Raw genomic sequence first — 23,917 nt, 5'->3', positions numbered from 1 at the left:
ATCACCGCCCCCACCCCACATCTCCCTCTGCACTGCCAACACTACTCTATCACATCACCCCTCACACCCACTCAAAGCTCATTCTCATCTCACCTGCACTTACTCACCTCGCCAGTACTCATCCCGCCACTACCACTCAACCCAATCCTCATACAATCTCATGGCTCTATCTCACACTCACCCTCTCATGCATCTCTTTCACAGTCAGCCTCACCCAACCTGCCACTACCTGTGCTGCAGCCACAGGGCATGCATCACATATGTGCAGTAGGAAGCGTAAGGCAAACGTGTCGTGAGCATGAAGGGGATGCACAAGGGTGTTTGAGGTTTGTCATGGTGTTTACCTATATTTAATTTCCGATCAACTCACATAACATTTTATATTGTCACCACTACTGCCACGTCTTTGCGAATCTTGTCTGGTTTGTGCAATAATGCCCTTTCCTGAGGATCACTATGAAGACCCACAACTGATGCCACCCATTGTGTCACTGCAGAGTGGGTGTAGGTGTATTTGCAGGGCTCTTTTGTGCAGACGACTGAGAGACAATGTCCCCAGTGGCACCCTGGAAGGATGCAGAGGAGAAGTTGTTGAGGGCAGTGGTGACTTTGACAGCGACAGGTAAGAAGATGGTGCTCGGGCCAGCCGGGAGCAGCTCGGCATGAAGGAGGCTGCAGATGTCTACAACTACATGTCGAGTGACTCTGAGCCTCCGTGTGCACTGCTGCTCAGAGAGATCCAGGAAGCTGATCCTCGGTCTGTAGACCCTATGGCAAGGGTAGTGCCCTCTGCGACGCATCTCTCTTTGCCGTTGCCCTCCCTCCTGCTGTGCAGGTGGATGTGTCACAGCACTGTGTTGTGGGGCTCCACGTGTCAGAGGTGGACGGCGTGGCTGGCAAGACTGGTGATGCTGTTTGTCCTCCGAGTAGGTCATGACTGCAGCTACGGTGGCCGCCATCCGCAAGATGTACATTTGAGGGGGTCCGCAAGGTAGGTACATGTGTCTGGACACTGGGATAAGTTTGTGAATTTTATTGTTAGGAGGAGGGTGGAGGAGGCCAAACTTTGTCCAAAGTGACAGAGTGGCCTCCTGCAATGAGTGAGGGTCTCTCACCCTCCTACCTGTCAAATGGACCTTTGCAGCTGCCACAGGCTGATGGCTGCAACACGTCCATTTGAACTGGGAGTGTTTCCCCCAGTACGGGAAACAGTCCCAGTTCATTTCAAAATCCCAGCCCTCCTAAAATATCAGGTCAATCAGGTCTGTAAACAACCTGAAGTACCAGTTTAAGTACTTTAAGTGGCACCCCGCTGGCTTTAATTGCCGGCGGGAGTCCCACATGCGGGGGCTGCACGCGCATGTCAGCGCGTCACTGGGGAACCCGGAAGTGGGCAGGTTGGAGCCGGGCTCCAGACCCGCCCCGGGAATCCCCGATTTTCGCAAACCCCCCCCACCACGAACGCACCCGATTGCGGGTGCAAAAATCGAGCCCAATGAGTCTGTGTGAGGCACTGGTAGGGCTATGCTTGGCGTACTGGGTACAATTCTGTTCACCTTACTACACCAAGGAGATTGAGGCATTGGAGGCATTGCAGAAAAGGGCTTAGGGATCTGAATAATGAAGAGAAGCTGAATAATTTAGAAACTTTCTGCAGAGGTGGAATGGTAGCAGAAACATCAGATTCATATTAACACAAAGCTGTTACAACATTTTTGGGGAAATGTTCACTTTCATGGAGTAATACCAATCAGTACCTGACAATGAGATCCAAGATATGTTGCTGTTGGGAAGTTGTTAAGATTTCTTGTGGCTCTTTGAGACACCAGTCATGGGGGCCACTGTCACAATATAATACTGTACCTGTTGAGTAGGGTACTTTCTTTATCAAATCAAACTATTTGAGGGAATGGTAGATCTGATCCATAAGCAATCCTACTGAGGAGTATTGGGTTGCATAATCATAGATTCTATAGATTCATAGGGCTGCATAACAATTGACAACATGTAAAATTTCACACAGAAAGCTACTGAGTTGATTTTAAATAACGTTAAATCATATTCAATTATTAACATTTTATTTGGCAGGAACATCATCACAGTGTGGTGCAGGTGTCACGTCCTATGAAAATTAAGAATGTGCACCATCACAGAAGTGTGACAAACTCTGTATCTTCCGATAGCAGAAGAGATCACCATGGACACAGCTCCCAGCAGATAACTGAACCCATATACAGTAATCATACAACAAATTCAAATCATTCAGAGATGGGAGTGGAGCGCTCAGAGGCAGACGCAAGCTCAGCTGACTATGGTAATTTAGATGAACAAGATCATTTTGGTCTAAATGATTGGGCGTCCTTTCTGATCAGTTTTATGCAAAGTGATTTTTGCTGAAACCTTGGTTTCCAAAGTGACAAGAAGTAAGCAAATTCTTAAGCAAGAAGAAATACATTTTAAGCAGATTAAATCTAATTCATTTTGGTCCTCAACAATTCTCTTTTGTTTTTGTTACAGGGCAGTATTTTTATGTAATTCTGATACTTTTACTGTATGCTTATGGTAGTTCTCATATCTGTTGTGTTTGAAACCTCTGTTCTGCAGAATCAATATAACAGTATAACTCGCAAAAACTGTTTTCCCTTTATTAGAAATAATAAGCCTGGAGAACTATTTTTTTGGGGGGCAGCCTATTTATTGAACTCTTTTGAATGTCACCAAGGACCCAAAAGCGGACATCTGGTGAAGGCAGAACAGCTCACTTGAAATTGGAATTAAATAGAAGAGACACAATAGGATCAGTGGGGTACACAATCTACTTGTAAGCAAAAGCATGAGGACTTAAGAAAGAAGTCACAAATTCCCAGGATAGCCTTATGAAAGTGGATGTCAATTTTTTGTATATTGTTTTATTCTACAGGTGGCAGGTAGTCACCTTTACAGTACTGCATTTTTACAAAGCCATTTCAAAATAGTTGGAAGCACATTGAAGATAGTTAAACTTACATATAAGGAAAATGCTATGACATCATAAAGAAATTGTTATCAATTGCAATGAAATAATAGATAGCAGGCAGTGAGTTATATATCAGATATTTCATGAGTTGCCATGTATAGAGTGACCAGAGGTCATTTGTAATTTCATCTTATCCAATCAATCTCACTTATAAACATATGTATTAGATGCTATGATATTCCTCTGTATAGGTCGGTAAAATAAATATTAATTTCATAGCTTGTCAGTTCACATGTCCAATCAAAGGATTCCACTGCCCATTATTGCCTACCATGACACCATTGCAGGGTAAAAGAAAAGGAAAGCAATAATAAACCACCAAATTTCTGTACATTAAGCAGAATCATACACTCGGGAATGTGTTCCAAGGTAGTCTGCAGTTTAGGATATCATCACAACCCCTCAGTGTGCTGTTTGCCTGTTTATCATCAGTCTCACTTGTAGAGGTGAAGGAGTGAAATTGGTCTTCGCCAGTAGCATGAAATGGGAAATTGGCAGTCAATGGAAAAGAAAATCGAGCGCGATGTAAAGCGGGCTGCCGATTCACTATGAGTAAGTTTCGGGCTAACAACAAAGACCAGTTTCACCCCCGAAGATTCATATTGGGTGGAATTTTCTGGAGATCCAATGCCACCAGAACGGCCTTGAAAAGAGCAGGCAGCTTAACAGAAAATCACGCGTGCGCTGCCTGTTATTTTTTGATAAGCCACATGCTACATTTGAGACCCTATTAGATTGTAAAAAATTCCACTCATTGTGTGATGCCTGGTCAAGACAAATTAAATTAAATTAATTTAAACAAGAAGTTTTGTACGCCAGAAAAACATTCAAAATTTGTTCATCTTGATACCGTATAAATTTATTTCAAAACATTTAAGAGATTCTTATTTCATTCTTCAGCAACAGATACTATTCAAGAGATTGGTACATGTAAAGCTTTGTATGATTATCAGGCTGGCAGAGATGATGAACTTAACATGCAGCAAGGTAAGGACTTCCATTTAAAAAAATTACTAGCATATGGCTGGGATGAACAAGTAGTTTTTTGAAATTTCAATGTAATTCTATGTAAGATGATTATTTCTGCCAATAGCTACCACCCATAGTAGCATTGAGAAAGATCCCAGGATTGACCAGTGGCATTTGCAGAGTTAGCTGTGGAAGCTTTGCATCTATAAGCTGTTATTTTGATCTAAGAAGGGAAACAAAAATCAGCCATGTTCCCACTTCTAATTGCTGGCCAGTGATCATTACTGGAAAGTGTGTGGATATTGAATAAAAACAGGTTATGATGCTTCCCACAGTGAAATTGCCTATTGACACTCATTAAGGCTTGTGCATGAAGAATAGCCACTTTCACACTAGTGAAAATAACCAGTTTTAAATATACAATTGATCTTTAGCCCAATATGAGTTCCATTTGAATAATTGGAATGTTATGCTAGGTGATAATTCATTCCAGCTGTTTTGCTGGTAAAATAGACCTTTCACAACATAAACATGGGACCATCCTTAACACCTTTTCCTACTGCTAGTCCTATATTTTCTACATCTAACCTGCATCATAAGTTCTTACGGGCCTTTTTCCAAGACCGCTGGACAGCAGCGACTATTACATTTTTTTTATTCATTCATGGGACGTGGGCGTCGCTGGCAAGGCCAGCATTTATTGCCCATCCCTAATTGCCCTTGAGAAGGTGGCGGTGAGCCGCCTTCTTGAACCGCTGCAGTCCGTGTGGTGAAGGTTCTCCCACAGTGCTGTTAGGGAGTTCCAGAATTTTGACCCAGTGACGATGAAGGAACGGCGATATAGTTCCAAGTCGGGATGGTGTGTGACTTGGAGGGGAACGTGCAGGTGGTGTTGTTCCCATGTGCCTGCAGCCCTTGTCCTTCTAGGTGGTAGAGGTCGTGGGTTTGGGAGGTGCTGTCGAAGAAGCCTTGGCGAGTTGCTGCAGTGCATCCTGTGGATGGTACACACTGCAGCCACAGTGCGCCGGTGGTGAAGAGAGTGAATGGGTGGTGGATGGGGTGCCAATCAAGCCATCTAAAGGGTGGTGGATGGGGTGCCAATCAAGCGGGCTGTTTTGTCCTGGATGGTGTCTAGCTTCTTGAGTGTTGTTGGAGCTGCACTCATCCAGGCAAGTGGAGAGTATTCCATCACACTCCTAACTTGTGCTTTGCAGATGGTGGAAAGGCTTTGGGGAGTCAGGAGGTGAGTCACTCGCCGCAGAATACCCAGCCTCTGACCTGCTCTTGTAGCCACAGTATTTATGTGGCTGGTCAGTTAAGTTTCTGGTCAATGGTGACCCCCAGGATGTTGATGGTGGGGGATTTGGTGATGGTAATGCCGTTGAATGTCAAGGGGAGGTGGTTCAACTCTCTCTTGTTGGAGATGGTCATTGCATGGCACTTGTCTGGCACGAATGTTACTTGCCACTTATCAGCCCAAGCCTGGATGTCGTTCAGGTCTTGCTACATGCGGGCACGGACTGCTTCATTATCTGAGGGGTTGCGAATGGAACTGAACACTGTGCAATCATCAGCAAACATCCCCATTTCTGACCTTATGGAGGAGGGAAGGTCATTGATGAAGCAGCTGAAGATGGTTGGGCCTAGGACACTGTCCTGAGGAACTCCTGCAGCAACGTCCTGGGACTGAGATGATTGGCCTCCAACAACCACTACCATCTTCCTTTGTGCTAGGTATGACTCCAGCCAGTGGAGAGTTTTCCCCCTGATTCCCATTGACTTCAATTTTACTAGGGCTCCTTGGTGCTACACTCGGTCAAATGCTGCCTTGATGTCAAGGGCAGTCACTCTCACCTCACCTAATTGGCCGGAATGAATTTGTCCTGCTTTTTGTGGACAGGGCATACCTGGGCAATTTTCCACATTGTTGGGTAGATGCCAGTGTTGTAGCTGTACTGGAACAGTTTGGCTAGAGGCGCAGCTAGTTCTGGAGCACAAGACTTCAGCACTACCTGCACAAATCAATGACCAGAGAATATTATACTCTTGGATACAAGTTCTGACTTTCAGTTTTTTTTCCCCTCTGTAGGTGATATACTTATCATTCACAAGAAAGATGTGACTGGATGGTGGTTTGGCAGCTTGCGAGGAAAGAAGGGCATTTTCCCAGCTACCTACATAGAGGAATTACCGGAAGTGAGAAAAAGCAGGTCTACATAGGCATGAACCAGTGCAAACCTATGGTGTCACTGTTTTTTTGAATGAAGACAAGGTGGTGTGGCAAAATGCTAATAAAACATTGAAGAATTGAAGCAATTCAAGACAGTAATGTGGTTTTGCAGCAGGTTTTAAAAGCAAAACGTTGATTTTCACATTTTGGACCAAGACTGTTTCATCTTATGAATGTGCTGTCATAATTTATGCATGAGCACTAGAAACAAATATATTATTGACATATGCCTGCTCTGAATTCATGAACATATGCTCCTTAAGTATAAAGAGCACAGGATTAGTACAAGTCTTTAACTGGCAGTGATTTATATCCAAAGCATATCTTTTCTTTTATCATTCCGAACACATGCAAAGCTGTTAAGATGCTTTAAAAATATGCCAATCTATTCTTCACGGTTATTTTATCCAAATTCCATCACAAAATAAGAGTCATACTTGTGAAAAATATCACTCCATTAATACTGTTTACTTGGGAACAATTTTTGTGCTCAGTTACATTAATTTTAATCAGTTCAGAGGCTATTTAGGCACCATTCAACAATCCCATCATTGTCAAAACAAAAAATAAGAAACCAATATTAACTTCAGCTGTCATTCTAAGTTGCCCTGTTTTCAACTATCTTTCATGCATATATATTGTAAAAAAAATTATGCAGGTTTCTTATTTTTTGTTTTGACAATGATGGGATTGTTGAATGGTGCCCAAATAGCCTCTGAACTGATTAAAATTAATGTAACTGAGCACTTAGACAAATAAAAAAGGATGCCAAGCAGGTCAAGAATTAGTGCAGAAGAATGAAGCCATGGGTCTGACTATTGCTACCATTATTTTATTGGTATTCTAATGACAAATGTTTATTTCAACAAAAAAATTAAACAAAAATTCTATGTACATAAAAGATTGCTGATGAAGAAAATGTTTATTAATCATAACTACAGAAAACCTATGACACTGAAAGCATTTTGTGTTTAAGTCAGAAATCATAGCAAAATCCTTACTATGGAAACGTATATAAATTTACATCTAGCGTTAATTTAGATTCATATACAGCAAGCAAAATAGTACAGCCAACAGCCTCTAATAGAGAAACAGATATATATAAACAACAGGGAACACAACAGCTTTTTTTTTAGGCTGCAATAAGAAAAATACTATAATTACACAGCTAGACACCAAGATAGGTTCGTAGAGATGACAAAATGTAACAGCAAGGGAAAAGTACACTTTCTAAGCTAAATATAAAAACCAGGAATGCAACCTGGAGTTATACTAATGTAGTAAAAGCTTTCCTGACATTTGCAAGAAATGCAGAGAAATTGTTGGTTTCTTTGAGTTTTTCCTGCAGCAGAGGCATACATTCCAGTGGTGGTTCACATGACGTGACTGCAAAGGTAAAGAAAAACAGCAGAATGTTAGATAATGGAAATCGATACATTCGCAACAAAGAAAATGCTGTCCACAACCTCGTTGTAGTCAACATGATAGGAGTTCTTTTCTGTACAGATAACAAAAAACTCACTGGATCAGCAGCACAAAGGGCATGAATTCAAAATCCCACCATGGCAAGTTGTGAACTAACACCATAAAAAATGACCATGAGGTTGCCGATTGTTGCAAAAACCCAGCTGGTTCACTAATGTTCTTAAGGGAAGGGAACTTGCAACCCCTACTCAGTCTGGCCAACACATGGCTGCAGACCACTCTAAGTACTTGACTATTAATGCCCTCAGGGCAACTAGGGATGGGCAATAAATACAATCTTGCCAGCATCACACATATCCCAAGAGCAAATATTTTAAAAATTGACAAGTTAGAAATATTTCTGTGAATCTGCAACACTTGGAGTTTCATTTAATTTACATTTAGTTGCTAATACTGGGTTTATACCACAATTCAAAATGTGCTTACTTCAGAAAATATATTTAGATTTTAAATTAAAATTGAAGAGTTCAGGAAAACTAAGTGTAGATCAAATAACCCAACTTTTTGACTTGCTCTTCATTACTGTAATAAGCAGTCACAATTTTTAAAATTGTATTTAATTGAAAGTACAAATTTTTAAACTGATATTCACGAGGACCAGTTATCTGCCCCTACCATGGGCTACTTTTTTTTTGTATGATCCTGTTTCCACTGATGAGATCAACAGCCAAACTTTGATCACTTTACTCAAAATAAGGCTAGAAATGTCTTTTGATCACATTCAGCCACTTGGGTGGAGCTCAGTTGAACTACCCATGAGATATAGATGTCATAGATGCAAGCAGTCTCTGACAGATTGTGAGCACTGTACTAGAGATCACAGGTGACCCTAGTTAAAAAGGCTAGACGTTGGAAGAAATCCCCTCCCTTTCCCACCTAGAAAGTGGTGGACATGTGAACCAAACTTCTCGCAAAAGCTGCTGAGGGCAAGACACCTTTAAAAGGCGCTGGATAAATATGTAGCTGTGATGGCATTGTTGATGATAATATTTTCAGTCCGTGCACATACTAACTATCCCATGGGACAGAATGGTTCCAATGCTGCTGAGGCAAGAGGGCAGGATTAATATTGTTGGAACTCCTCAGGCCAGGGGCCAATGCTGGAGATGTGAGGATTGCTTGTTACCTTTGGAGATCAGAAAGTAATTATGCAGAACTTTTGCTCTGAAGATTAAACAAGTGGGATAAAGTCCATCACAGGGTAGGTTGTACATTGTTTGTGAAAGGGGCAGGCTTGATAAGCTCAAATTATCATCCCTCATTGCATGTTTTTTTATACTCTTAAGAAGGTTATTCACCTCAGTTTTGGAAAAAGTCATACCTTCATAATTTCCTTCTTCATTGAATTTCAGCAGGAATGTAAATGGTTGCTCAGGATTTCTATGGCTGATGCATTTGAAGATAAATTGCAGTTGTTCCCCTTTTGAAGAACCATTAAATTAGTTTTACACCAAAAAACACCAATAGCGAGTTCTAAAAACATACCTTGACAAAGAATAATTCAAAATTTGATTCAAAGTATTGAAATTTGTGTTTTGTTCCTATTAGTCAAGTCTTACTGTTTACAAACTACAAAAATTGTTCTTGGATTGCTATTTGGTCACTTGCTGCATTTTAACTTGGTGCAAGTGACAAACAGTATTATTAGCTTTCAAAGTTAATTTCACCTAAGACTAAACTAAACGTGCAAAGTAGAAAACAGTTGATCAGAACAAAGGTCTAAAAGATATTGGAGCTATTTGTACACTACATTTTTATTGTACAAAATATTTAAGCTAAAAAAATTTTACTTTTAAAATCTGGATATGGATTTTAAGGATAAATTAATGGCAACTTTGCAACTTAAAGTACAAGTCTTTTCTATAAAACAATATTCCTTGCGCTTACCTTGTACCCTTCGAATTTCTAGTCCCATTCGCTTCTTGAACATTTCTGCAGATGTATTTAATTCCTTCAGCTTTGCTTTATTTTCTTGTTTTTGTGTAGAAATCACTATATATGGAGGAAGAACTAATTATTTTCATGGCTAAAAATACAAGCAATTTTCAAGAAAAAAAGTTTCAAATATTTATAAAAGTAGTCATTAGAATCAAGAGCACAGAATTTATTAAATTCTTGATCACCAACAGTTCTACATTTCATATTTACTGTTACGTATACAATTGGGACTAATTTATCCAGTTATTGTCCGAACCAACATTATTTGACTTCAAATGTGGTCAGTTTATCCTTTCTTTCCCCCCCCACCTCCAAATAACATTATACATACATTCTTGTTTTTTGAAAAGTCCTTCCTTCAGCTTCTTGATCTTTTCCATCACTTCCTGCTTTTGTCTTTCATTATTTTCAAAACTTTTGTTTGCACTCTGTAGATCTGCCTGTGTATTTTCTATGAATGCAGTCTGCTCAGCAATAACTGCAAAAAAGGTGACATTTCTTGTTAGTGATGAGTTGTTTCAGTTGAAGTACAGAACTGCAGTAATGTAGTACATTAGCAAATACCCTTTCTGGTTAATTGGACCTTTTCACACATCTGTTTCTTCTCTTCATATATTTTGATGCATCTGACTGTAAAAGAATTAACAATTATGATATCTTTATATAGATGTTAGTAAAATTAACTCTTAGAAATTAGTCATTCTAAAAAGATAGATTTCATACTAAAGTGGCAGTACCACACAATCAAACAATATCACCTAAATATTGCAAATCAAATCCAATCTAAGTTTTTGACAGAGAACTCCACAGCTTACTTTATGTATACCCGCATGTGGTAATGGAGTTTAACCCTAGATACAAGAACAGCTAAAAAAAAACATTTAGCAAAAAAGAGGTTTTAAAACTGGCAAACCATACACAAATGTATAAATGATAATACATTTGCCACTAGAAGTCCATTGTAGCTCTTAATTTGCTATTTTTGTTGTTAGCACAATGCGCTATAATCAACATTTTCAAAAGGCACTGTTGCACGGTTGTTTGGTACATTGATTACTATTCAGCTACTGCAGTGGCCAATCTCAAAAATGGGTAGCGATGGCTACTAAAATGATAACAAGTTTGGTGCCCTGAACTAACAATCATAGAATCTTACAGCATAGAAGGAAGCCATCCAATTAGCAACAATATTTACTTTTGTGAAGCAAGTTCCTTGAAAATAGAAACAGAAACCTGACATGAGTCACTAGACATAGAATGCAAAAAACAAGGGGGTAATTTTGAACTAATGATCCATCCTTGGCCCCCTCTTCCTTATCAATATGCTGCCACTTGGTGGCATCATCCACAGACATGGGATCAGCTTCCATGTACATGCTGACGACATACAGCTCTACATCTCCACCACCTCTCGACCCCTCCACCATCTTGGTGCTATCAGACTGCTTATCCGGCATCCAATCTTGGTTGAACCATAAGTTCCTCCAGCTAAGCACTGGGAAGGCTAAAGGCATCAACTTTGGCTCCCAGCACAAATACCATACCCCCGGGCCACAGTCTCAGACCGAACCAAACTATTTGCAACCTCCGCATCCTGTTCAACTTCGATAAAGATCTTCAAGATTATGAAAGGCTATGATAGGGGGCTATGATAGGGTAAATATCGCTAATCTAATCAGAAAAAGAGTTAGAGGGGAAGCTAGGAATTTCTTTAGAGTGATTAGAATGTGGAATTCTCTACTATTGTTAAAGTGGAGTCCATAAATTATTTTAAAAAGGAATTGAATAGTTACTTGGAACAAAGTGGAATATTAAAAGGGTATGGGAAGCAAGCAGGAAAGTGGGATCAGACTAGATGGCCCATTATGGAGAAAACCCCTACGTGGACTTAATACCTATTTAAGACACCAGAAGTTGACTGACAATGCTGCAATATTCTATGATATGGCTACAACTAAATGGAGTTCAGAAAATAACAAACACAAAGCAAAGCTCAAGTTGTTTGTAAAAGGTGATATAAACACTAAAATTAGATTACTGTTAGTTCTTAATGGCATCCTCCATTCTATGTAAAATGTGCTCTGCAAAATTTTCACAGCAAAGAGCAAATCATGAGAATTCACTAGTATCTTCTAGTTTTTCCCTTCATTACTCCTCCTTCTCTCCTAAAAGGTGAAGGCATTCCTCTAGCCTGCCAGTGTTTTTTTAAGCCAGACACCAGGAGTTGACTGACAGTGGTGAGGAAAGATTCCCCTCAGATTTTTCTCTGAGGAAACACTTCACCAGAGAACTAGACCGATAATCACAATTACATGTAGAGTCCATAAGTTTTTTTTAAAAATGGATACATATAAAACAAAACTAGTAAAACTAATTTGTAAGGAGCATAAGTACTACAAGCATTTTCAATGAGTATAGAACATTGTGTCTTTCAATTCACCTTCACTTTAGTTACTGAATTTCACACGATTTGTAATTATTGTTTAATTTTCATATACAATAGATAGAATTAGAATCTGTAGACTATACCTCTTGTGACTTTTAAAGATTCTCGGTATCTCAGTTTAAATCCTGCTGGATTATAGTTTTCCCACAAACTAGAAAATTTGATCCTGGTTTCTTTTAGCTTTTCATTCAGCTGACTTTGTGCATCTTCTTTGAAGTTATCCATCGATCTATAGCAAATTGTTCACAGCATTAAAAATGTTTCACACCAGTACATAATAACATGGAATTAAATAATTGGTAGAGTCCATATACATTATGATATACAGGCTGTGTAATCAGGTTACTCTCACCACTTTACAATGTGTATCACTAATAACATTGGTATTGATATGCTTAAAAAGTTAAAAGTTAAATCTTGGAATGTGAAAGTAGTTTTCCACCAGTACACAGGACACAATCCATTACTCTGAACATTTTTAAAAGACTGAATATACTTTTTCCACCTTTGATGTAAGTTAATGAGGGAAGTGGTTTCAATGTACTAAGTATCATTTGTTTCAGTCAAATCTGTAGAAAAGGGGCATAATCATGCTTATGTAGAATATGATTATTGTTCTGTATGTTTGGGATAGGGCAGTGAATGTTACTGAAAAGGTGAAATTCTCATATCTTTAAAAAAATTATACATTTCGTAAAATACATTTTCTGTAGGTGTTCAGGTGGAGTAATGCTAGAAACATCTTTGAAAGTTGCAGAGTATTTATTACTAGTCCTGTAAAAAAAAGTTTGAATTTTGGGATGGCTAATAAAAAGTGATTCATTGCTTAGCATTTTTTATTTAAAAGAGTCACCTAAGAAATGGCCAAGCTTTGCTGGGACTAGGCATGAAAGATCCAACTGCAAAGAGCTGGACTGCCCCCTGAGCAAATCATGACAAAAGCTAGCTTTGAAATGATTGAATGATGGTTATCCGCACATGTTCAGACCAAAAGATGAGGAATTATTCCTGCCTCAGTGATCACAAAGCTTCTTCCTATGTGCCCCTCATTTGTTTAGATCCTATACAAGTGATTTTTAGCAGGAACTGGAATGCAGTCCAAGATCTGGCATTAGAAAGATCACCAACACACTCACTCACCTCATGTAGACCAATGATGTTTAAAAGTTTCAGAACCGCAAAGTATTTGATGGACACACCCGACAATTGGAGTGCAACTTTTACTTGGCAGACCAAAATAACTATTCCAGATCAATACAATCCTTACGTTTCCCTCCAGAACATGGGAATCAATTCAAATTACAAGTTTGCTTTGATGACATTGACAGCTATGATCAAACCTGTAGGCAGTTTTTTTTTTAAATGGCATTTCAACAGGGGTCTCCTACAGAACCTGAGCTTTGTGCAATACCTACAGAAGGAAATGTGCATTTTTCATTTAATTATACAACAGACAGTTCCTATGAGAAATGGCTAATGCCTTCCCAAAAGGTTGTACTGTCCCCTATGCAAGGCAAACCTTGGAGCAGAATTTAGAGGTCTGACATGATGGTATGTTACATGATATTACATCTGCTTTAAGCAAATTAAAACAGAATCAACATCTTGCTTTCATCATGTGTAAAGCAGAACAGGATTAAGGTGAGTTATTACAGGATCATAAATAGAAAACATACTGATAGCAACTATCTGTTCAGATACTTGCAACATTTTGCACACAAACCAAATTAGATCTTATGTAGTTACATTGTTCAGTACAGCCAGAACTCCCTGAAGCAACACATTTGAGTTTCTGCTCGAGCAAGATACCTGTTTATTTAAGACATGTTCCTCGTTCATATATTCCCATAAAAGGAATTCTGTTCAAGTACTTTCTTCCAAAAAATAAATATACATTAGCAAACTTCCTATGACATTGCTTTATGAATCAGATATTTTAGAAGACCATGGGCGTTAAGCCAAGTAGTACTGCCAGGTACATTGATTTACCAGCACTGGGATGATCTGGAAGCATCCAGAAGAGGCCCTGGAATCTGACAGCATTCCACTTCCCCCTTAAGCTTCACTAATCTTTCCTCATAATGCAATCCATTTACTCTTGGGCATCAATCTTACTGCTGTCCTCTGTACCCTTTCCAATGCATGTGTATTTTTTGTGGCATAATGACAGAAACTGAACGCAATGTTCTGTATAGCCTGATCAATGCTTGCAAAACTTTGGAGAAGTGGAGGGTGAAGGGAGGTCGAGGAGGAACTTGAAGATGTGGGGGTCGTTTTGACGCAGCTTGCCAGGTTGAACACTGCAAATCGGGCTGGAGCTGTGGCCAGTACATTAAGTTGCAGTCGGGGTCGTGAAGGATGGGGTTCCGGGGGAGGCAGTGACCCAGATAATTTTTTGTGGGCCACGGAGGTGCACTCCTGCTCAATTTCAAATTGAACAGGATGCCAAGGTTGTGAACAAGTCCAGTTCAAGCAAGGAGGGGGATGGAATCAGTGACAAGAGAACAGATCTCTGGTGGGGGCCAAAGATGACCACTTCTTCTTCCCATTGTTGAGTTGGACTCATCTCAGACAAATGTTGAATAGGCAATCGAACAGCAGAGGTGATCAAGGGAGGTGGTGGAAATGTCGAGCTGGGTGTCATCAACATACAGATGGAAGCTGATCCCACGTCTGCAGATGATGTCATTAGGAGCAGCATGAAGGTGAGGAAGAGGTGGGGAGCAAGATTGATTTTGTATCAGGTATATATATCTCTTTTTACCCCAACCCCCCACACCGCGACAAAACCGAGGTAATTACTTTGAACATATTCTCTCCTAGACTTTCCTTTTTCTAAGGTGAGATGGTAGGTGTTGAGCCCCTGGTTTCTGGCAGTACCATTGTCGAGCCAACTGCTTGAAGAGGCTTGAAATCCATCCTCCTGAGTCAGTGAGCAGGTTATTTGTTATTAATAGTGAATATCACAGTAAGGGTGGACAGATATGACCTTGCAGAGCACAATCAGGGGCGAGGGACTAAATGCTGTGGCAACCACACGGTCAGTGAGTGAAACAGACAGGGCATTAAATATAGCAGCCAGCACTGGGACAGACACTAATGTCCTTTAGGGAAGGAAGCCTGCCGTCCTTACTCGGGCCGGCCTGTATGTGATTCTAGACCCACAGCAATGTGGTTGATTTTTAATCGCCCTCTGAAATGGCCTAGCAAGCCACTCAGTTTTACAATCTCGCTATAGAAAGTCACAATAAGAATAAAACCAGGCGGACCACCCGGCATCGGACCACTAGTACCGGACACGACAAAGGCAAACCAAGCCCAGTCGACCCTGCAAAGTCCTCCTCACTAACATCTGGGGACTTGTGTCAAAATTGGGAGAGCTGTCCCACAGACTAGTCAAGCAACAGCCTGACATAGCCATAATCACAGAATCATATCTTTCAGCCAATGTCTCAGACTCGTCCATCACCATCCCTGGGTATGTCCTGTCCCACCGGCAGGACAGACCGACCAGAGGTGGCAGTACAGTGGTATACAGTCAGGAGAGAGTGGGAGTCCTCATTGACTCCGGACCCCATGAAATCTCATGGCATCAGGTCAAACATGGGCAAGGAAACCTCCTGCTGATTACCACCTACCACCCTCCCTCAGCTGACGAATCAGTCCTCCTCCATGTTGAGCACCACTTGGAGGAAGCACTGAGGGTAGCAAGGGCACAGAATGTACTCTGGGTGGGGGACTTCAACGTCCAGCACCAAGAGTGGCTTGGTAGCACCACTACTGACTGAGCTGAACCGAGTCCTAAAGGACATAGCTGCCAGACTGGGCCTGGAGCAGGTGGTGAGCGAACCAACACGAGGGAAAAACCTGCTTGACCTCATCCTCACCAATCTACCTGTCGCAGAAGCATTTGTCCATGACAGTATTGGTAAGAGTGACCAGTGCACAGTCCTTGTGGAGACGAAGTCCCGTCTTCACACCGAGGACACCATCCAATGCGTTGCGTGGTACTACTGCCGTGCTAAATGGGATAAATTCAGAACAGATCTAGCAGCTCAAAACTGGGCATCCATGAGGCACTGTGGGCCATCAACAGCAGAATTGTATTCCAGCACAATCTGTAACTTCATGGCCTGGCATATTCCTCACTCTACCATTACCAACAAGCCAGGGGATCAAGCCTGGTTCAACGAGGAGTGTAAAAGAGTATACCAGGTGCAGCACCAGGCGTATCAAAAAGTGAAGTGCCAACCTGGTGAAACTACAACACAGGACTACATGCATGCTAAACAGCGGAAGCAACATACTATAGACAGAGCTAAGCAATTCCACAACCAACAGATCAGATCAAAGCTCTGCAGTCCTGCCATATCCAGTCATGAATGGTGGTGGAGAATTAAACAACTAAGGGGAGGAGGAGGCTCCGTGAACATCCCCATCCTCAATGAGTCCAGCACTTGAGTGCAAAAGACATGGCTGAAGCGTTTGCAACTATCTTCAGCCAGAAGCGCCTAGTGGATGATCCATCTCAGCCTCCTCCCGGGATCCCCACCATCACAGAAGCCAGTCTTCAGCCAATTCGATTCACTCCACGTGATAACAGCTGAGTGCACCGGATATTGCAAAGGCTATGGGCTCCGACAACATCCCGGCTGTAGTGCTGAAGACTTGTGCTCCAGACTAGCCGCGCCTCTAGCCAAGCTGTTCCAGTACAGCTACAACACTGGCATCTACCCAACAATGTAAAAAATTGCCCAGGTACGTCCAGTCCACAAAAAGCAGGATAAATCCAATCCAGCCAATTACTGCCCCATCAAGTCTACTCTCAATCATCAGCAAAGTGATGGAAGGTGTCGTCGACAGTGCTATCAAGCGGCACTTACTCACCAATAACCTGCTCACCGATGCTCAGTTTGAGTTCTGCCAGGACCAATCAGCTCCAGACCTCACTACAGCCTTGGTCCAAACATGGACAAAATTCCAGCGGTGAGGTGAGAGTGACTGCCCTTGACATCAAGGCAGCATTTGACCGAGTGTGGCACCAAGGAGCCCGAGTAAAATTGAAGTCAATGGGAATCAGGGGGAAAACTCTCCAGTGGCTGGAGTCATACCTAGCACAAAGGAAGATGGCAGTGGTTGTTGGAGGCCAATCATCTCAGTCCCAGGACATTGCTGCAGGAGTTCCTCAGGGCAGTGTCCTAGGCCCAATCATCTTCAGATGCTTCATCAATGACCTTCCCTCCATCATAAGGTCAGAAATGGGGATGTTCGCTGATGATTGCAGTGTTCAGTTCCATTCGCAACCCCTCAGATAATGAAGCAGTCCGTGCCCGCATGCAGCAAGACCTGGACAAAATCCAGGCTTGGGCTGATAAGAGGCAAGTAACATTCGCACCAGACAAGTGCCAGGCAATGACTATCTCCAATAAGAGAGTGTCTAACCACCTCCCCATGACATTCAACGGCATTACCATTGCCGAATCCCCCACCATCAACATCCTGGGGGTCACCATTGACCAGAAACTTAACTGGACCAGCCATATAAATACAGTGGCTACAAGAGCAGGTCAGAGGCTGGGTATTCTGCGGTGAGTGACTCACCTCCTGACTCCCCAAAGCCTTTCCACCATCTACATGGCACAAGTCAGGAGTGTGATGGAATACTCTCCACTTGCTTGGATGAGTGCAGCTCCAACAACACTCAAGAAGCTCAACACCATCCAGGACAAAGCAGCCCGCTTGATTGGCACCCCATCCACCACCGGCGCACTGTGGCTGCAATGTGTACCATCCACAGGATGCACTGCAGCAACTCGCCAAGGCTTCTTTGACAGCACCTCGCAAACCCGCGACCTCTACCACCTGGAAGGACAAGAGCAGCAAGCACATGGGAACAACACCACCTGCACGTTCCCCTCCAAGTCACACACCATCCCAACTTGGAAATATATCGCCGTTCCTTCATCGTCGCTGGGTCAAAATCCTGGAACTCCCTTCCTAGCAGCACTGTGGGAGAACCTTCACCACACGGACTGCAGCGGTTCAAGAAGGCGGCTCACCACCACCTTCTCAAGAACAATTAGGGATGGGCAATAAATGCTGGCCTCGCCAGCGATGCCCACATCCCATGAACGAATAAAAAAAAAATTGGCATAGGGTCAATAGGATCAGGGAGATGAATGCGTGGCTCAAAGATTGGTGTGGGAGAAGCGGGTTTTGAGTCGGGGGGCACTGGCACCAGTACTGCGGAAAGAGAGAGTTGTTCCGTTGGTACCAGAGTTCTAGCTAATCGAATAACTAGGGAGGTAGACAGGGCTTTAAACTAAATAAGGGGTGGGGGGAGGGTCCCGGTGGAGAGAAATCTAGAATGCTAAAGAGAAAAGACAAAGAAGCAGTGCAGGAAAGTGATTGGGGTAAGGATAACCAAATGGTGTCAGGAAGGGACAGAGCGTACAAACAAAAGACAACGAATAGGGTCCGAGTAAGAAAAAATGGTAATAAGACAAATAGGGCCATAGTACAAAAAAATGTTAAGATGTCTAAAAATGTTAAAAAGACAAATCTAAAGGCACTGAATCTGAATGCACAAAGCATTTGTAATAAGGTAAACGAATTAACAGTGCAAATAGATGAAAGCGGATATGATATAATAGCAATTACAGAGACATGGCTGCAGGGTGACCAAGGCTGGGAGCTGAATATCCAAGGGTATTCGATAATTAGGAAGGACAGGCAAAAAAGAAAAGGAGGTGGGGTGGCGTTGTTAGTAAAGGATGAAATCAGAACAATAGTGAGAAAGGATATTGGCTCAGAAAATCAAGATGTAGAATCAGTCTGGGTGGAGTTAAGAAGCACCAAGGGGCAGAAAACACAGGTGGGAGTTGTCTATAGGCCTCCAACCAGTAGTGATAATGTAGGGGATGGAATCAAACAGGAAATTAGAGATGCATGTAACAAGGATACTACAGTAATCATGGGTGACTTTAATCTGCATATAGACTGGCCAAATCAAATTAGCAATAATAATATGGAGGATGAATTCCAGGAGTGTGTACGAGATGGTTTTTTAGACCAGTACGTTGAGGAGCCAACCAGGGAACAGGCTATCCTAGATTGGGTATTGTGCAATGAGAAGGGGAATTAATAATCTTGTTGTGCGGGGTCCTTTAGGGAAGAGTGACCATAACATGACAGAATTCTTCATTAAGATGGAAAGTGAAGTAGTCCAATCCGAAACTAAATCTAAACAAAGGAAACTATGAAGAATGAGTTGGCTATGATAGATTGGGAAGCTTCATTAAAAGGCATGACAGTGGATAGGCAATGGCTAACATTTAAGGAATGAATGCATGAATTGCAACAATTATACATTCCTTTCTGGCGCAAAAGCACAAAAGGAAATGCGGCCCTACCATGGCTAACAAAAGAAATTAAGGATAGTTTTCGATCCAAAGAGGTGTCATATAAAGTTGCCAGAAAAAGTAGCAAGCCTGAGGATTGGGAGCAGTTTAGAATTCAGCAAAAAAGGACCAAGAGATTGATTAAGAGGGAAAAAATAGAGTCTGAGAGTAAACTTGCATAAAAGTGGACTGTTAAAACTTCTACATGTATAAAGAAAAAGATTAGTGAAGACAAATGTCGGTCCCTTACAGTCAGAAACAGGAGAATTTATAATGGGGAACAGGGAAATGGCAGAGCAATTAAACTCTGTCTTCTGTCTTCATGGAAGAGGACACAAATAACTTCCCAGAAATGTTAGGGAACCAAGGGAGTAGCAAGAATGAGGAAATAAAGGAAATTAGTATTAGTAAAAAAAGTGCTGGAGAAATTAATGGGACTGAAAGCCGATAAATCCCCAGGACCTGATAATCTGCATCGCAGAGTACTAAGAGAGGTAGGCATGGAAATAGTGGATGCATTAGTTGTCGTCTTCCAAAATTCTATAGATTATGGAACAGTTCCTGCAGATTGGAGGGTGGCAAATGTAACCCCACTATTTAAAAAAGGAGGGAGAGAGAAAACAGGGAACTACAGACCGGTTAGCCTAACATCAGTAGTAGGGAAAATGTTAGTCTATTATAAAGGAAGTGATAACAGGACACTTAGAAAATATCAACAGGATTAGACAAAGTCAACATGAATTTATGAAAGGGAAATCATGTTTGACAAACCTACTGGAGTTTTTTGAGGATGTAACTGGTAGAATAGATAAAGGAGAACCAGTGGATGTGGTTTATTTGGATTTTCAGAAGGCTTTTGATAAAGTCCCACATAAGAGATTAGTGTGCAAAATTAAAGAACATGGGATTGGTGGTAATATAGTGGCATGGATTGAAAATTGGTTAACAGACAGGAAACAGAGAGTAGGAATAAATGGGTCTTTCTCGGGGTGGCAGGCAGTGACTAGTGGGGTACCGCAACGATCAGTGCTTGGGCCCCAGCTATTCACAATATATATCAATGATTTGGATGAGGGAACCAAATGTAATATTTCCAAGTTTGCTGACGACACAAATCTAGGTGGGATCGTGAGTTGTGAGGATGATGCAAAGAGGCTTCAAGGTGATTCAGACAAGTTGAGTGAGTGGGCAAATACATGGCAGGTGCAGTATAATGTGGATAAATGTGAAGTTATCCACTTCAGAAGGAAAAACAGAAAGGCAGAGTATTATTTAAATGGTGATAGATTGGGGAATGTGGATGTACAAAGGGACCTGGGTGCCTTGTACACCAGTCACTGAAAGCAAACATGCAGGTGCAGCAAGCAGTTAGGAAGGCAAATGGTATGTTGGCCTTCATTGCAAGAGGATTTGAGTACAGGAGCAAGGATGTCTTACTGCAGTTATACAGGGCCTTGGTGAGACCACACCTGGAGTATTGTGTGCAGTTTTGGTCTCCTTACCTAAGAAAGGATATACTTGCCATAGAGGGAGTGCAGCAAAGGTTCACCAGACTGATTCCTGGGATGGCAGGACTGACGCATGAGGAGAGATTGGGTCAACTCGGCCTGTATTCACTAGAGTTTAGAAGAATGAGAGGGGATCTCATTGAAACATATAAAATTCTGACAGGGCTAAATAGACTGGATGCAGGGAGGATGTTTCCCCTGGCTGGAGGGTCCAGAACGAGGGGTCACAGTCTCACGATACGGGGTAGGACATTTAGGACTGAGATGAGGAGAAATTTCTTCACTCTGAGGGTGGTGAACCTGTGGAATTCTCTACCACAGAAGACTGTGGAGGCCAAGTCACTGAATATATTTAAGAAGGAGCTAGATAGATTTCTAGACACAAAAGGCATCAAGGGATATGGGGAGAGAGCGGGAATATGGTATTGAGATAGAGGATCAGCCATGATCATATTGAATGGCGGAGCAGGCTCGAAGGGCCAAACGGCCTACTCCTGCTCCTATTTTCTATGTTTCTAACAGCACTGTTGGAGAACCGTCACCACACGGACTGCAGCAGTTCAAGGCAGCAGCTCACCACCACCTTCTCCAGGGCAATTAGGGACTGGCAATAAATGTTGGCCTTCCCAGCAACGCCCACATCCCATGAACGAATAAAAAACACACTGACTGCATTGATAACCGCAATGATCACCACTTCTTACTCCCTCAGAGCAATTCGTCCCATCCCAATTCCGGACAATCAGCCGCCCCCTCTCCCAATCTACCTACCCTCTCTCCCGGCCGATCCCCTCTCCCTCCCCCTCCCTCTCTCTCTCTCCCTTTCCCTCCCTCTTTCTCTCCTCTCCCTCCCCTCTCTCGGCCAATTCCCATCTTCCTCTCCGCCTCCCCTCTCTCTCGGCCAATTCCCCTCTCCCTCGCCGCCTCCCTCTCTCCGCCGATCCCGATCTTCCTCCGCCTCCCTCTCTCCGCCGATCCCGATCTTCCTCCGCCTCCCTCTCTCCGCCGATCCCGATCTTCCTCCGCCTCCCTCTCTCCGCCGATCCCGATCTTCCTCCGCCTCCCTCTCTCCGCCGATCCCGATCTTCCTCCGCCTCCCTCTCTCCGCCGATCTCGATCCCTCTCTCTCTCTCTCTCTTACCCGCTCCTCTCCGCCAGTCCGCTCCGCGCGCTCTCCCGGTTTTCAAATTTTAACGGTGGCGCCTAAAGAGGAAGGCACCAAATGTCCAAAACCTGCGGGGGAGCACGGCGCGCGTCCCTAACTCTTGTCAAAACCAAAAGCACGAATATTCTTCTAGCAGAGAGAAATTATATGGGATTTTAATTATTCTTTAATCAGTTTAGCGTTAATTCCCTTAGGATTTACACGATATCTCTTACAAATCAAAAGGCTTAGTGATGGTACGACCCGGACCAGAGCCCAGGAAAATCAACTTCCGACAAAGGTCGCAGTGTGAGATTAACCGGAAGGATCGTGCAGACAAAAAGTGAAATACTGCAGCTGTTAGAAACATCTGTGGAGAGGGGAAGGTAGAATTAACGTGGCCGGTCTACAACCTTGCTGGATGTTTCCAGCATTTTCTGTCTATTGGAGCTGGGGTTTTAGTAGGAGGAAAGTCTAATGGGGCTGAAGCTTGAAGGAAATAACGGGATTTGCTGATAAAAGAAATGCCCTGGACGTGTATATAGATTTCTGTTAGGACTTGCACAACAGTTTTATTTTAAATCACAAGCTTTCAGAGCTTTCCTCCTTCCTCAGGTGAGTGAAGGGTTCTAAAAACGCATAGCATATATAGTCAAAGAACAATGCCTGGTGATTACAGATAATCTTTCCAACTGCCCCCTATCACATCTCGGCTGGGAGACGATCACAGCAATCAAAGGAGTCGTTGGTGTTCAGACAGGTTAGCCACGGAAAACATTACATCTCAGTTTTCTGAATACACAATGGGATAGATTACAAAGACAGAGAGAAAAAGAGACCCAAAAGGCAGAGAGAGAGAGAATATCCAGTTGTATTAAAAACAGATAACTTTTTTTTCCCCCCTGGTGGGGTTACGTTTTGCATGACATGAACCCAAGATCCCGGTTGAGGCCATCCTCATGGGTGCGGAACTTGACTATCAATTTCCGCTCGACGATTTTGCGTTGTGTGTCTCGAAGGCCGCCTTGGAGAACGCTTACCCGAAGATCGGAGGCTGAATGTCCTTGACTGCTGAAGTGTTCCCCGACTGGGAGGGAACCCTCCTGTCTGGCGATTGTTGTGCGGTGTCCGTTCATCCGTTGTCGCAGTGTCTGCATGGTCTCGCTGATGTACCATGCTCCGGGGCATCCTTTCCTGCAACGTATGAGGTAGACAACGTTGGCCGAGTCACAGGAGTATGAACCATGTACCTGGTGGGTGGTGTCCTCTCGTGTGATGGTGGTATCCGTGTCGATGATCTGGCATGTCTTGCAGAGTTTGCCGTGGCAGGGTTGTGTGGTGTCGTGGATGCTGTTCTCCTGAAAGCTGGGTAATTTGCTGCGAACGATGGTCTGTTTGAGGTTAGGTGGCTGTTTGAATGCGAGTAGTGAAGGCGTGGGGATCCTGTGTATTCGCAGGGCCTGTCCATAGGGGATGGCCTCTTTGACGTAGACAGGCCCTGCGAATACACAGGATCTGCTCAGACGAGGAGGAACGCGATGGACACCTACAGACGCTGAAAGACGCCCTCGTAAGAATGGGATAAGACGCTCGACTCGTCGATCGACAGTTCCGACGGGCCACAGCGAAAAATCGCATTGACCTCCTCAGAAGACAAACACAGGACACAACCAACAGAGTACCCTTCGTCGTCCGGTACTTCCCCGGAGCGGAGAAACTACGCCATGTTCTTCGCAGCCTTCAACATATCATCGATGACGACAAACACCTCGCTAAGGCCA

The 23,917-nt window shown here is 42.8% G+C and overlaps 2 protein-coding genes across 5 annotated transcripts in view; one reads left to right on the top strand and one right to left on the bottom strand.

Annotated features, from left to right (window-relative positions):
• nostrin (nitric oxide synthase trafficking) overlaps positions 1-6,729 on the top strand; it is a 29,138-nt gene extending 22,409 nt beyond the window's left edge. For all 4 annotated transcript variants that reach the window (XM_067987335.1, XM_067987336.1, XM_067987333.1 and 1 more), the window contains 3 exons: positions 2,089-2,314; positions 3,917-4,003; positions 6,075-6,729. In XM_067987335.1, coding sequence (XP_067843436.1) covers positions 2,089-2,314; positions 3,917-4,003; positions 6,075-6,205 — 444 coding nt within the window. In that variant the 3' untranslated portion in view covers positions 6,206-6,729. The remainder of the gene's footprint in view (positions 1-2,088; positions 2,315-3,916; positions 4,004-6,074) is intronic.
• A 464-nt stretch (positions 6,730-7,193) lies between these two features.
• spc25 (SPC25 component of NDC80 kinetochore complex) lies at positions 7,194-22,182 on the bottom strand. Its single transcript, XM_067987338.1, has 7 exons — positions 22,134-22,182; positions 12,168-12,313; positions 10,203-10,268; positions 9,970-10,116; positions 9,588-9,692; positions 9,022-9,120; positions 7,194-7,601 (listed from the first exon to the last, which is right to left on the bottom strand). Exons 2-7 carry the CDS (start codon positions 12,307-12,309, stop codon positions 7,483-7,485), a joined length of 678 nt encoding a protein of 225 aa, XP_067843439.1. The 5' UTR covers positions 12,310-12,313; positions 22,134-22,182; the 3' UTR covers positions 7,194-7,482.
• Positions 22,183-23,917: the final 1,735 nt, after the last annotated feature.

This window comes from Heptranchias perlo, chromosome 7, assembly GCF_035084215.1.
Source record: "Heptranchias perlo isolate sHepPer1 chromosome 7, sHepPer1.hap1, whole genome shotgun sequence".
NCBI classification, from domain to species: domain Eukaryota; kingdom Metazoa; phylum Chordata; class Chondrichthyes; order Hexanchiformes; family Hexanchidae; genus Heptranchias; species Heptranchias perlo.
The sequence above is the reverse complement of the archived record's forward strand: the minus strand, read 5'-3'. Positions and strand labels throughout refer to the sequence as shown.

Excerpts from the sequence above, each read along its gene's own strand:
- spc25 (XM_067987338.1), bottom strand. The coding sequence starts at position 12,309 with ATGGATAACTTCAAAGAAGATGCACAAAGTCAGCTGAATGAAAAGCTA. Across the intron at positions 9,121-9,587 it reads AGAAATTCGAAGGGTACAAG|GGGAACAACTGCAATTTATC; the intron begins GTAAGCGCAAGG and ends GTTCTTCAAAAG. Across the intron at positions 7,602-9,021 it reads TGAAGAAGGAAATTATGAAG|TCACGTCATGTGAACCACCA; the intron begins GTATGACTTTTT and ends TTACCTTTGCAG.